General features: G+C 38.8%; 1 protein-coding gene across 2 annotated transcripts in view; it reads left to right on the top strand.

Annotated features, from left to right (window-relative positions):
* The window catches only part of LOC124789898 (WD repeat-containing protein 91-like), a 216,886-nt gene that overhangs the window by 179,446 nt on the left and 24,322 nt on the right, over positions 1-13,118 (top strand). Inside the window, exon 11 of one of the 2 annotated variants that reach the window (XM_047257416.1) lies at positions 8,833-9,054. The exons of the other annotated variant lie outside the window; for it this stretch is intronic. Within the exon in view, the coding sequence (XP_047113372.1) occupies positions 8,833-9,054 (222 nt within the window). The remainder of the gene's footprint in view (positions 1-8,832; positions 9,055-13,118) is intronic. 2 annotated transcript variants of the gene reach the window in all.

The following is a 13,118-nucleotide window of genomic DNA, read 5'->3' as shown; positions in this document are numbered from 1 at the left end:
CTCAAAAAAAAAAAAAAATTAAACTTTTCACTCGAGGGAAGACTTGAACCGAGGACCTCTCGTTCCCCAGCTGCTCACGCTAACCACGGGACCACTGCGCTCCTGCACGCACACCCTCCTTGATGTTGCTTATCTTGCGCATGGACTAATCAGTTAATATATTTTGCTTATTTTTTTCATAGTTCCACACAACTTCTTCCTGTTTTCTCGATTGATCTGTGTTCAGTTTTTCAAGGCCTATCCACTGTGCCAACTTATAAGTAAATCTGAGGTGGGTGCGATGGGGATGTTCCCTTGTCAGCAGCATACATAGCATACAACCATTGGGCATTTTGATCACAATAACCATACATCAACATGATATCGACCTTTTCCGCAATTGGTAAACGGTCCGTTTTAACATGGGTAATGTATCACATAGCAAATACCGTCCGCACTGGCAGAATGTTACATGATACCACGTACTTATACATTTGTGACTATTACAGTGCCATCTATCACAAAGCGAAAAAAGTGGTCCAACTAAAACATTCATATTTCTGTACATACTACATGAATATGTAATAAAAAATGGGGGTTCCTATTTTTTAAAAAAACCCAGTTGATATCCTTCAAGATAGACGAGTTTCATTCTTTGTAGTTTTTTCGTTTGATGCTTATTTCGTGAGATATTTGGCCCGGTCACTATCAATGGACCACCCTGTATATTCCCAGAACTCTCGGGCTGAGAGTATCTTTAAGGGTTTGTAAAATTTCTTTAATTTTCCTGAGTAGCTGGAAGACTGTTCTGATTCCAAGCCTATTTAGGACTTTACTGATCTTACTAGTTGTTATACCACAGAATGTAAGTCATGCTATGTGTTGGTCCTCTTGGATTGTTTGAACAGTGTCATGGTTTCCTCGATGGCACTGACCTAATAACATAGACAGAATACCCCTTCCTTCTGAACACAATCATCTCGTGGTCTCCGTCCACAATTTTCACCACCCAAACTTCCCTCCAGTACTAGACTGGTGATCCGTTGGTGCCTCAGAATGTGTCCTACCAACCTGTCCCTTCTTTCGGTCAAGTTTTGCCGCAAATTCCTTGTCTCCCCAATTGTAGAATTTTAGAACATGTTTTTTGCTCGAGTATCATGTCGTTTTTGGAAACCCAAAATCTACTATGTAGGAATCAACATGGATTCCCGAAACAGCGATCGTGTGAGACCCAACTCGCTTTATTTGTTCATGAGACCCAGAAAATATTAGATACAGGCTCCCAGGTAGATGCTATTTTTCTTGACTTCCGGAAGGTGTTCGATACAGTTCCGCACTGTCGCCTGATAAACAAAGTAAGAGCCTACGGCATATCAGACCAGCTGTGTGGCTGGATTGAAGAGTTTTTAGCAAACAGAACACAGCATGTTGTTATTAATTGAGAGACGTCTACAGACGTTAAAGTAACCTCTGGCGTGCCACAGGGGAGTGTTATGGGACCATTGCTTTTCACAATATATATAAATGACCTAGTAGATAGTGTCGGAAGTTCCATGCGGCTTTTCGCAGATGATGCTGTAGTATACAGAGAAGTTGCAGCATTAGAAAACTGTAGCAAAATGCAGGAAGATCTGCAGCGGATAGGCACTTGGTTCAGGGAGTGGCAACTGTCCCTTAACATAGACAAATGTAATGTATTACGAATACATAGAAAGAAGGATCCTTTATTGTATGATTATATGATAGCGGAACAAACACTGGTAGCAGTTACTTCTGTAAGTATGTGTGCGGAACGATTTGAGGTGGAATGATCATATAAAATTAATTGTTGGTAAGGCGGGTACCAGGTTGAGATTCATTGGGAGAGTGCTTAGAAAATGTAGTCCATCAACAAAGGAGGTGGCTTACAAAACACTCGTTCGACCTATACTTGAGTATTGCTCATCAGTGTGGGATCCGTAGCAGATCGGTTTGACGGAGGAGATAGAGAAGATCCAAAGAAGAGCGGCGTGTTTCGTCACAGGGTTATTGGGTAACCGTGATAGCGTTACGGAGATGTTTAATAAACTCAAGTGGCAGACTCTGCAAGAGAGGTGCTCTGCATCGCGGTGTAGATTGCTCGCCAGGTTTCGAGATGGTGCGTTTCTGGATGAGGTATCGAATATATTGCTTCCCCCTACTTATACCTCCAGAGGAGATCACGAATGTAAAATTAGAGAGATTAGAGCACGCACGGAGGCTTTCAGACAGTCGTTCTTCCCGCGAACCATACGCGACTGGAACAGGAAAGGGAGGTAATGACAGTGGCACGTAAAGTGCCCTCCGCCACACACCGTTGGGTGGCTTGCGGAGTATAAATGTAGATGTAGATGTAGATGTATTCAGTACCACCTCATTAGTTATGTAATCAACCTATGCAATCTTGAGCATTCTTCTGTAGCATCACATTTCAAAAGCTTCTGTGCTCTTTTTGTCTAAACTGTTTCTCATCCATGTTTCACTTCCATACATGGCCCCGTTCCAGGCAAATACCCCCAGAAAAGACTTCCTAACACTTAAATCTATATTCAATCTTAGCAAATTTCTCTTCTTCAGAAACACTTTTCTTGCCATTGCCAGTCTACATTTTATGTCCTCTTTGCTATAGCCATCATCAGTCATCTTGTTGCCTGAATAGCAAAACTCATCTACTACTTTAAGTGTTTTGTTTCCAAATCAAATTCCCATAGTATCGCCTGATTTAATTCAACTACATTCCATTATCCTTCTTTTGCTTTTGTTGGTGTTCATCTTTTATCCTCCTTTCAAGATGCAGTCCATTCGTTCAAATGCTCTTCCAAGTCCTATACTGTCTCCGACGGAATTACAATGTCTAAGCAAACCTCCAAGTTTTTATTTCTTCTCCTTGAAACACCCTGAACTTTAACTCCTACTCTAGATTTTTCTTTTGTTTCCTTTGTTTCTTGTTCAGTTTACATACGGAATAACATTGATGATAGGCTACAATCCTATCTCACCACCTTCTCAACCACTGCTTCCCTTTCATGCCCCTCAACTCTCTTATAACTGATGTATGGTTTCTGGTTTCTGTACAAGTTGTAAATAGCGTTTCGCTGCCTGTATTTCACTCCTGCTACCTTCAGAATTTCAAAGAGAGCATTCCAGTCAATATTGTCAAATGATTTCCTTTCCTTAACCTATCTTCGAAGTTAATTCATAGTGTCAGTATTGCCTCACGTGTTCCTACATTTCTCCGGAATCCAAACTGATCTTCCCTGAGGTCTGCTTCTACCCGTTTTTCAATCCTTCTGTAAAGAATTCATGTTAGTATTTTGCAAATGTGACTTATTAAACTGATTGGATTGTTCAGTAATTTTCACGCCTGCTTTTTTAGGAATTAGAATTACTACATTCTTGTTGAAGTGTGAGGGTATTTCACCTGTCTTCATACATCTTGCTCACCAGATGGAAGAGTATTGTCATGGCTGGCTGTTAGTAGTTCTGACAGAAAATCATCTGCTCCCAGGGCCTTGTTTCAACTTAGATCTTTTAGGGGTTTGTCAAATTCCTCTCACAAAATGATATCTCCCATCTCATCTTCATCTGTGCCTTTCCCCATTTCTATAATAATGCCTTCGTCTCCCTTGTATAACCTGTCTACATCTCCTTCCACTTTTCAGCTTTCCATTCTTTGCTAATGATTGGTTTACCATCTGAGCTCTTGATATTTCAGGTGGTTCTCTTTTCCCCAAAGGCCTGATTAAATTATCTAACCTTCCACAGTCCAATCCTTAGAAAGCCAGTTTCGTTTCTCTTGATGGCGACATCCTCCTGAGTAGTCCCCGTCTGGAAATCCGAATGAGGTACTATTTAACTTCCAGAATAGTTCACCCAAGAGGACGCCACTGTCATTTAACCGTACTGTAGAGTTCCATGTCCTTGGGAAAAATTAAACCTATAGTGTCCCCTTGCTTTCAGTCATTTGCAGTACCAACACAGCAAGGCCATTTTGGTGATGTAAACAAGGCCAGATCAGTCAGTTCCCTACTTTTGCCCCTGCAACTACTGAAAAGGCCACTGAAATTAAGTGGTCATTAAAGTGTGATGAAACAGTTTCAAAATTTCAGGGGAAGAGGCAGATGTGGTGGACAGAAAGTTACCTTTCCTATATGTGTTGGTCAGATGGACGACCGGCCATTCTGTAAACAATTGAAGTTTCAAAGTAGATGTTTTCCTCCAACATCAGTTCGATGTCATTTCTGAAGATAGAGAGTAATTTCTAGTTTAATTTATTTCATCTGCATCTACATCTATGCTCTTCAGACTACCATGAAGTGCATGGCAGAGGGTATGTTCCATTGTGCCAGTTATTAGGGTGTCTTTCCATTGCATTTAAATATGGGTTGTGGAAAGAATGATTGTTTGAATGACTCTGTGTGTGTTATATTTATTCTAATCTTATCTTCATGATCCCTATGTGAGCAATATATTGGGGGCTTTAATATGTTTGTAGAATTATCATTTAAAGTTAGTTCTTGAAACTTTGTTAGCAGACTTTCTCGGGATAGTTTACATCTGTCTTTAAGAGTCTGCCAGTGGAGTTTCTTCAGCATCTCTGTGACACTTTCCCATGAATCAAAAAAACCTGTGACGATTCATGCTGCTCTTCTTTGTATACATTCAACATCCCCTGTTAGTTCTACTGGGTATGGGTCCCACACACTTGAGCAATATTCTAGAACTGTTCGCACAAATGATTTGTAAGAATCTCTTTTGTAGATTGGTTGCACTTCCCAGTATTCTACCAATAAACTGAAGTCTACCACCTACTTTACCCATGACTGAGCCTATGTGATCATTCCATTTCATATTCCTATAAGAGTATTACACCCAGGTATTTGTGCAAGTCGGCTGATTCCAACAGTGACTTATTGATATTATAGTTATAGGGTACTATGTTTTTACACTTGGTGAAGTGCACAATTTTTACATTTTTCAACATTTAAAGCAAGATGCCAATCTTTGCACCACTCTGAAGTCTGACTGAATATCTATGCAGCTCCTTTTTTCTGGTGTACTTCATTATTATAGATAACTGCATCATTTGCAAAAAGCCTAAGGTTGCTATTAATATTGTCTGCAGGGTTATTAATATACAATATGAACAGCAAGTTTCCCAGTGCACTTCCCTGGGACACATCCAAAGTTACTTCTACATCTGATGACAACTCTCCATCCAAAATAATATGCTGCGCTCTCCATACCAAGTTTCACTTGGTACACTACATGATCATACTTCTGACAATAAGCATAGGTGTGATACTGAGTGAAATGGTTTCTAGAAATAAAGAGGTTCTGGATCTATCTGGCTGCTGTGATCAAAAACTTTGAGTACGTCATGTGAAAAAAGTGCAAGTTGAGTTTCACATGATTGATGTATTCGGAATCCATGCTGGTTGGCATGGGGGAGGTCTTTCTTTTTGAGATAACTCATTATGTTTGAGCTCAAATATGTTCTAAGACTCTACAAAAATTGATGTCAAGGACACTGGACAGTAGTTTTGTGGATAACTTCTACTACCCTTCTTGTAGACGGGAGGGGCTAACTTAGCCACAAATTCAGCATAGAAAGTGATAGGGATTCCATCAGGCCCTACCACTTTGTTCAGTTTCAACAATTTTATTTATGTATTTAGATTTTTTGCACGGAGTCATCAATATGATGGCTTTTGCAAATGTCAAGTACAACTACAAACATAAAATATATTTAGACCTTAGCCTTACAGGTAGTAATTAAACAGTAAATTGATGCTTGCCAAAATACATTACATCTTACACATATTAATACAGCCAATTATTTTTTATACATTATTTTATAGCTCTTAAACTTAACCATTTAAAATTTGTTGAGTGAATAGAGACACTTTTCAATTAAGAATTCTTTTAGTTTTGATTTCAATTGCTTTTTATTACTGTTTTTCATGGATTCTGGTGGTTTATTATACCATATCAGTAATAATACTTATTTCGCTCATTTTTCCATTGGCATGAGGATAAAATTGGGGTAATTCTCTTGGGTTTTCCTGTGTAAAGGGTTATTTGGATATGGAATTAAGCATTTCAGCTTTTGCTTTGCTGCCCTCAATTTCGGTTCCAGTTCCTGTCTCATTTGCTAGGGACTCGACACTAACTTTGATGCTACTAACAGCCTTTACATATAACCAGAATTTCTTTGGATTTTGTGAAAGATCACTTGACAATATTGTGCTATGGTAGTCACAGAAGGCTTCACACATTGCTCTCTTGACAGCCAAACAATTTTCATTCAAAATCTCTATCTATAGCCCTACACTTTTTCTCACAACTATTATGCAGAAATATCTGTTTCTTTAGAGCAGGGCTTCCCAACGTGTGGTCCGTGGACCCCTTAGGAGTCTGCTGGCTCTTTCTAGGGGGTCCACAGCCACCCTTCACCAAATCGTGTAAAATAATGAGTAAAATTATTGAATAAAAAGTGTGAAAATCAAATTCAATATTTTTTTTTCGTGTGAAAAAAATGTGTACTTTTACTTCCGGTCATATTCCCAAGCAGCCTTTGCAGTTCCTAAGTGAGAACACATACACAGTATTGTGCCCAAGAATGCGGCTTCTCTGATCGGCTGTTTCGCAACAATACGGGGGTCGTTTGTGCGCCGGCTCACGGCGGTAGATGCGCTGAAACCTTTTACGCGTGCGTGTAGCGAGCTTTGTCGACCAATCACAGCACTCGCTGGCACGTATGCGGCCCCAGGCATCATTTAAACTTGCTTTGTCAGTGCACTACCTATTTCGTAAGTCGATTTTTGACCTGCTAGTTGTTTTCATTTATCTCTAAACCAAAGTCTATTGATACTTTGGGGAGGAGGGGTTCATTGGAAACAGACTAGGGGTCCGCCATGGATTTTTGACTGAAGAAGGAGTCCACCAGCTGCTGAAAAGGTTGGGAGGCCCTGCTTTAGAGGAATCTTTACAGGGACTGTATACCATGTAGGTTCCCTCCCATTATGAGCGGTCCTACTTGGCACATATCCATCCAGTGCATGGTCAACTATTCTTTTAAACCTGGGCCTTAGTTCCTCTGCATGCTCCTGCCCTTTGCTGAAAGTTCATTGAGCTATAAGAGTTCTGATTTTTTGTCTAGTTTACTGAATGTATATACTGTACCTTTCTGTTTGTTTTTGTTGTCTTTTGTAGTTTGATAATCGTTGTTGCCACAACTGAGTCATGATCACTGATACCAGTGTCAATGTGGACATCCTCAAAGAGTTCAGGTGTGTTTGTTTGCATTAGATCCAATATATTTCCATCATGAGTGGGGTTCCTAACTATGTTTTCTAGGTAGTTTTGAGAGAAGTCATTTAGAAAGTTACATAGGATGTCTTATCAAGCCTATCACGAACAAAACTGTAATTTTCTCAATTAATTGTTGGATGATTAAAGTCTCCACCAATGATTACAGTATAATTCTTACTTACATACAAGTTAACTGAGGTTTTCTCTAAAATTTTTGGTCACATCAAGAGATGAGTCTGGTGGACAACAGAAGGATCCAACTGTTGTTTTATGTGCATCCCTGATACTGAGTTTTGCTCAAACAATGTCACATGCAGCTTCAATTTCTACATCAGTAGAATTGATTTTCTTGTCCATTGCGACAAATACACTGCCTCCATTTCCCATTTGCTATTATTTTGATATACACTTAAATTTTTCTCAAAAATCTCACTGCTGTCAGTTTCAGGTTTGAACCAGATTTCTGTACCTAGTATTATGTAAACTTCGCAGGAGCGCTTCAAACTCTGGTACTCTGTTGCAAAGTCTTTAGGACTTTAATACTCTAACCTGTGGGAGGTATTTCTTTTGATCTTACTCTGATACTTCTGGGTTTCCTACAATTGCCATTTTCTGGATTGTATGGAGAGTTACCTAATATAAAGAATGACATGGAGTCAGCTACCTGAGCAGTAGCCTCTGACATGCAGTGTACACCTGACACATTTAGGGGGGTCCTACAGTTCTCAGCCCTATGGCGTAAGTCCAGGAAGTCGCAGCATAGCTTTTTAAGTCTCTGGCTCAGTCCCTCAATTAGACTCAGAACCAAAGGGTCACAGCCAATTCTGCAGACAACACTGCAAATTGTAAGCTTCATTGAGATTGCTTGTGGAAGGCTGACCTTCTCAACCTTCTCTGCCAATCATTGGAATGCTCCAGGTATAACCTCGGAATGCTGACGTCAGGTATCATTAGTTCCAATTTGCACCACTATCTGTAGCTGGTTGCACCCTGTTCTATCAGTGGCTGCCAGAATAGCCTCTCCATCATGTTGAATGAGGATCCCAGGCATACACACTGATTGCACGTGGTGTCCTTTCCTCTCTCTTGCTGCCATTTCTCTAAAGGGTACCATCATTTGGTGTGTGTTTTTACTGCTTATGATATTGTAAGGGATGCCATGATGTTGAAACAAAAAGTGTCTGCTATCAAGATAACTGAACAAAAAAAATTTTCTGTGGACTTTAAGACATTCAGATTTGGTATCTTTCAGATATCTCTTTTCAGTATTGAACACAAGGAGAGAGGTACACTACTGTCTTGGGAAACCATTTAGCTCGTATGATACACACCTGGTGCTATAATTTACTCAATAAAGCAAACTGATATACTATAAAAGTAAAAATGGAATTGCAAAATTACAAGTTTTGTAGATAGTAAACCTATATAAATGGTTTTGTTGTATCTGTTTGTTTCTCAGCATAATAATCTGACACTTTTCTTGTTACTTTTACAGTTAAACAATCTTTTATTTTTTTCCAGTCATCGATGTCTCTTCCAACTGATGATATTGTAGCAAATTATGTAACCTTCAATCATAATGGACAGCTTTTGATTGCTGGTTGTAATGATGGATCGGTGAGAATATATGATGTTCGCAGTAGTGACTGTATAGATGTATGGCCGGCTCATCAAGGTGCAATTGAATCTATAGAAATGACAGCAGATTTCACTGCATGTTATACCATGGGAAGAGATGGAAAGGTAATATTCAAAATATAACTTTAAAAATTTCCTGTTTTGGCTCTGATTCAGTTATATTGTTTACCAATATAATATTGACAAAACATTTGTTGTTCTACTACTGTAAGTACTAGTAGTGTTACTGTACTTTCACTGTCCAAACACATCCATAGTGGACGAGATCAATAAATTTGAACTTATTGCCACTATTTTGGATTTCATTGCTATATCTGTAAAACACACACACACACACACACACACACACACACACACACACACACACACACAAAAATCACTGTCTCTGGCTGTTGAGTGAGTACGTGTATGTTGCCTAATTCACAAGAAGGCCTTTTGGCCAAATATTTACTTGTCTGACAGTCTTTTTGTTATGCCTATCTGCAACTCAGTTCCACTGTTATATGGTGAATAACAATGTATCCTTTTCATAACACTGTCATTATTCCATCCTGGATTTTTCCATTGTTTGATATTGGTGTATCTGTAATATTCAAAGCAAACAGAACACAACATTTCATTTATAACACCCAGAAATCTTCAGACATAATTTTAACTTTGGATGTACACCAAGCAGGTGTTAATAGGACCAATAATTTTCACAATACAGATAAATCAACTAGTACATAATGACATTAATCTCATGAGGCTTTTGCAGATGATGCAGCTATATACAGAGAAATTACAATGGTAGAAAAAACAGCAGAATGCAGGGCGATCTGCAGGGAATCGACACTTGGTACAGGGATTGACAGTTGACCTCCAACATCAACAAATGTAACATATTGCACATAAATAGGCAGAAAGACCATTACTGTATGACTATATAGTTGCAGAACATTCACTGGCAGCAGTCACATCCACTAAAGATTTGGGTGTATGTGTACATAGTAATTTAAAGACCAACAATGATATAAAAGTAACTGCTGCAGGTAAGGCAGATGCCAGACTGAGATTCATTGGAAGTATCCTAAAGAAGTTAGTCCACCCATGAAGGAGGCACCTTAAAAAACACTCTTTCAACTAAACTCAGTCTGGGATTTGTATCAGATAGGATTGATAGAGGAAATAAAGAAAATCCAAAGGAGAGTGCCAGGTTTCATCACAATTTCACTTAGTAAGCACAGAAGTGTCAAGGAAATGTTCAGCCAACTGGAGTGACAGATGCTACAAGAGAGGTGGTGAGCATCACAGTGTGGTAGTGATGGGAACAACTGAATGAAAACAATTGATACAGGCAGTTGTTGGAAACCAACGTATGCATTTGATTGTAGTGTTACATATCAGTTGAATTATTCTTTCATTCTTATGAGTGAAATCACTCTACTGGAGCAACTCAGTGAAAACAGTCAGTTCAGTCAGTCATAATTTTTAACGTTACTTGGAGTATTCATTCATTCTATTGAGTGAAATCAGCCTGTGGCAACAACTGAATGAAAACAGTCAACACAGTCTGTTGCAGTTACGCATAGTGACTGAATTATTCATTCTTTCTGTTCTAGTGGACTCAGTCTGTAGTTTTTATATCAGTTTTAACAATGTATGTCTTCTTTCAGCGAATACACTCATTAGTGTTTTAGTTGACTGAGTTATCCATTCATTCTTCTCCAGTCTGTAATACTTTCATAAGTTGAACTAAAGCAGTGGTATGCAAATGGGGTACACATACTCCTAGAGAGCAGTCCTACCCACAGGGATACATAAAGATATCTCAGGGGTACACAAAAGTTGAAATAAGCATTATACATATTCACTTAATTATGTGTAAATAGACTAATTCTTCTTTTCACCATTTAAAACTAAATAATATATTGCTCTGTATTAAGTTGTTCCAGAGTTATTTAACATGTAACTAATTAAGGTGACATATATCTAAAAACAAAGATGATGTGACTTACCAAATTAAAGTGCTGGCAGGTCGACAGACACACAAACAAACACAAACATACACACAAAATTCAAGCTTTCGCAACAAACTGTTGCCTCATCAGGAAAGAAGGAAGGAGAGGGAAAGACGAAACGATGTGGGTTTTAAGGGAGAGGGTAAGGAGTCATTCCAATCCCGGGAGCCCTCTCCCTTAAAACCCACATCCTTTCGTCTTTCCCTCTCCTTCCTTCTTTCCTGATGAGGCAACAGTTTGTTGCGAAAGCTTGAATTTTGTGTGTATGTTTGTGTTTGTTTGTGTGTCTGTCGACCTGCCAGCACTTTCATTTGGTAAGTCACATCATCTTTGTTTTTAGATATATTTTTCCTACGTGGAATGTTTCCCTCTATTATAACCACATCATTAATTAAGGTGACACATTGATTTGCAGACAGCCACAACAAAAGCTGTTACATGGAGCTTTCACCCAAAGTGTTCTCCAGAAAAGAAAGGAAAAAACACACACACACACATACCAAAATTGTACCGAACGCTTTCTCAAAAAATTATTGTGAGCAATTAGTACACGAGCCCACTCGAAGTGTAAATGGTTGCGTAAGCGTACTTGACCTCTTAGCAACAAATAGTCCTGGACAAGTAGGGAGTATCATGAAAGTTACAGGAATTAGCAACCATGAGGCAGTTGCTGCTAGGCTGAATACCGTAACACCCTCAACCATCAAAAATAAATGCAAAGAACATTTATTTAAAAAGGTTGATAAAAATGCTCTTAACTCCTTTTTAAGAGATAATCTCCACTCCTTTCGTTCTGATCATGTAAGAGTAGAAAAGACATGGAATGATTTCAGAGAGGTAGTATCGTCAGCAATTGAGAGATAATACCACATAAATTAATAAGTGATGGTAGTGATCCCACATGGTATACAAAATGGGTCAGATCGCTGTTGCAGAAGCAATAAAAAAAGTGTGCAAAGTTTTGCAGAAGTTAGAAAGATAGTGCGTACTTCCACGCGAGATGCTTTTAATAATTTCCACAGTGAAACTCTGTCTCAGAAACTGGTAGAAAACCCAAAGAGATTCTGGTTATACATAAAGCACACCAGTGGCAAGATGCAATCAATACCTTAACTGCGTGATAACAACGATGAAGTCTCCGATGACAGTGCCGCAAAAGTAGAATTATTAATCATGGTTTTCCGAAACTCCTTCACCGAAGAAGATGAAGTAAAAGCACGGATTCAAAAAATATCATCCTTGTGAAACACAACTAGCTCTTTATACTCATGAAGTAATTAGTGCTATTGACAGGGGATATCAAATGGATTCCATATTTTTAGATTTCCAATAGGCTTTCGACACCATTCCTCACAAGCACCTTATAACCAAACTGCATGCCTATGGAATATCACCTCATCTGTGCGACTCGATTCATGATTTCCTGTCAGAAAGGTCGCAGTTTGTAGTAATAGACGGAAAGTCATCGAGTAAAACAGAAGTAATATCCGGCATTCCCCTAGGAAGTGTTATAAGCCCTCTATTGTTCCTGATCTATATTAACGACATAGGAGACAATCTGAGTAGCCCTCTCAGATTGTTTGCAGATGATGCTGTCTTTTACCGTCTTGTAAAGTCATTAGATGATCAAAACAAATTGCAAAATGATTTAGATATGATATCTGTATGGTGCAAAAAATGGCAATTGACCCTGAATAAAGAAAAGTGTGAAGTTATTCATACGAGTACTAAAAGAAATCTGCTAAATTTCGATTATGCGATAAATTACACAAACCTGAAGGCTGTCAATTCAATGAAATACTTAGGGATTACAATTACAAATAATGTAAATTGGAACAATCACATAAATAGTGTTGTGGGTAGAGCAAACCAAAGCCTGCGATTCATTGGCAGAACATTTAGAAGGTGCAACAGGTGTACTAAAGAGACTGCTTACACCACACTTTTCCGCCATATTCTGGGGTACTGCTGTGTGGTGTGGGATCTGCACCAGGTGAGACTGACAGATGACATCGAAAAAGTTCAAAAAAAGGCAGCTTGTTTTGTATTATCGCAAAACAGGGGAGATAGTGCCACAGATGTGATATGTGAATTGAAGTGGCAATCATTAAAACAAAGGCATTTTTCATTGTGATGGGATCTTCTCATGAAATTTCAATCACCAGTTTT

This window comes from Schistocerca piceifrons, chromosome 3, assembly GCF_021461385.2.
Source record: "Schistocerca piceifrons isolate TAMUIC-IGC-003096 chromosome 3, iqSchPice1.1, whole genome shotgun sequence".
Taxonomy (NCBI): Eukaryota; Metazoa; Arthropoda; class Insecta; order Orthoptera; family Acrididae; genus Schistocerca; species Schistocerca piceifrons.
The sequence above is the reverse complement of the archived record's forward strand: the minus strand, read 5'-3'. Positions and strand labels throughout refer to the sequence as shown.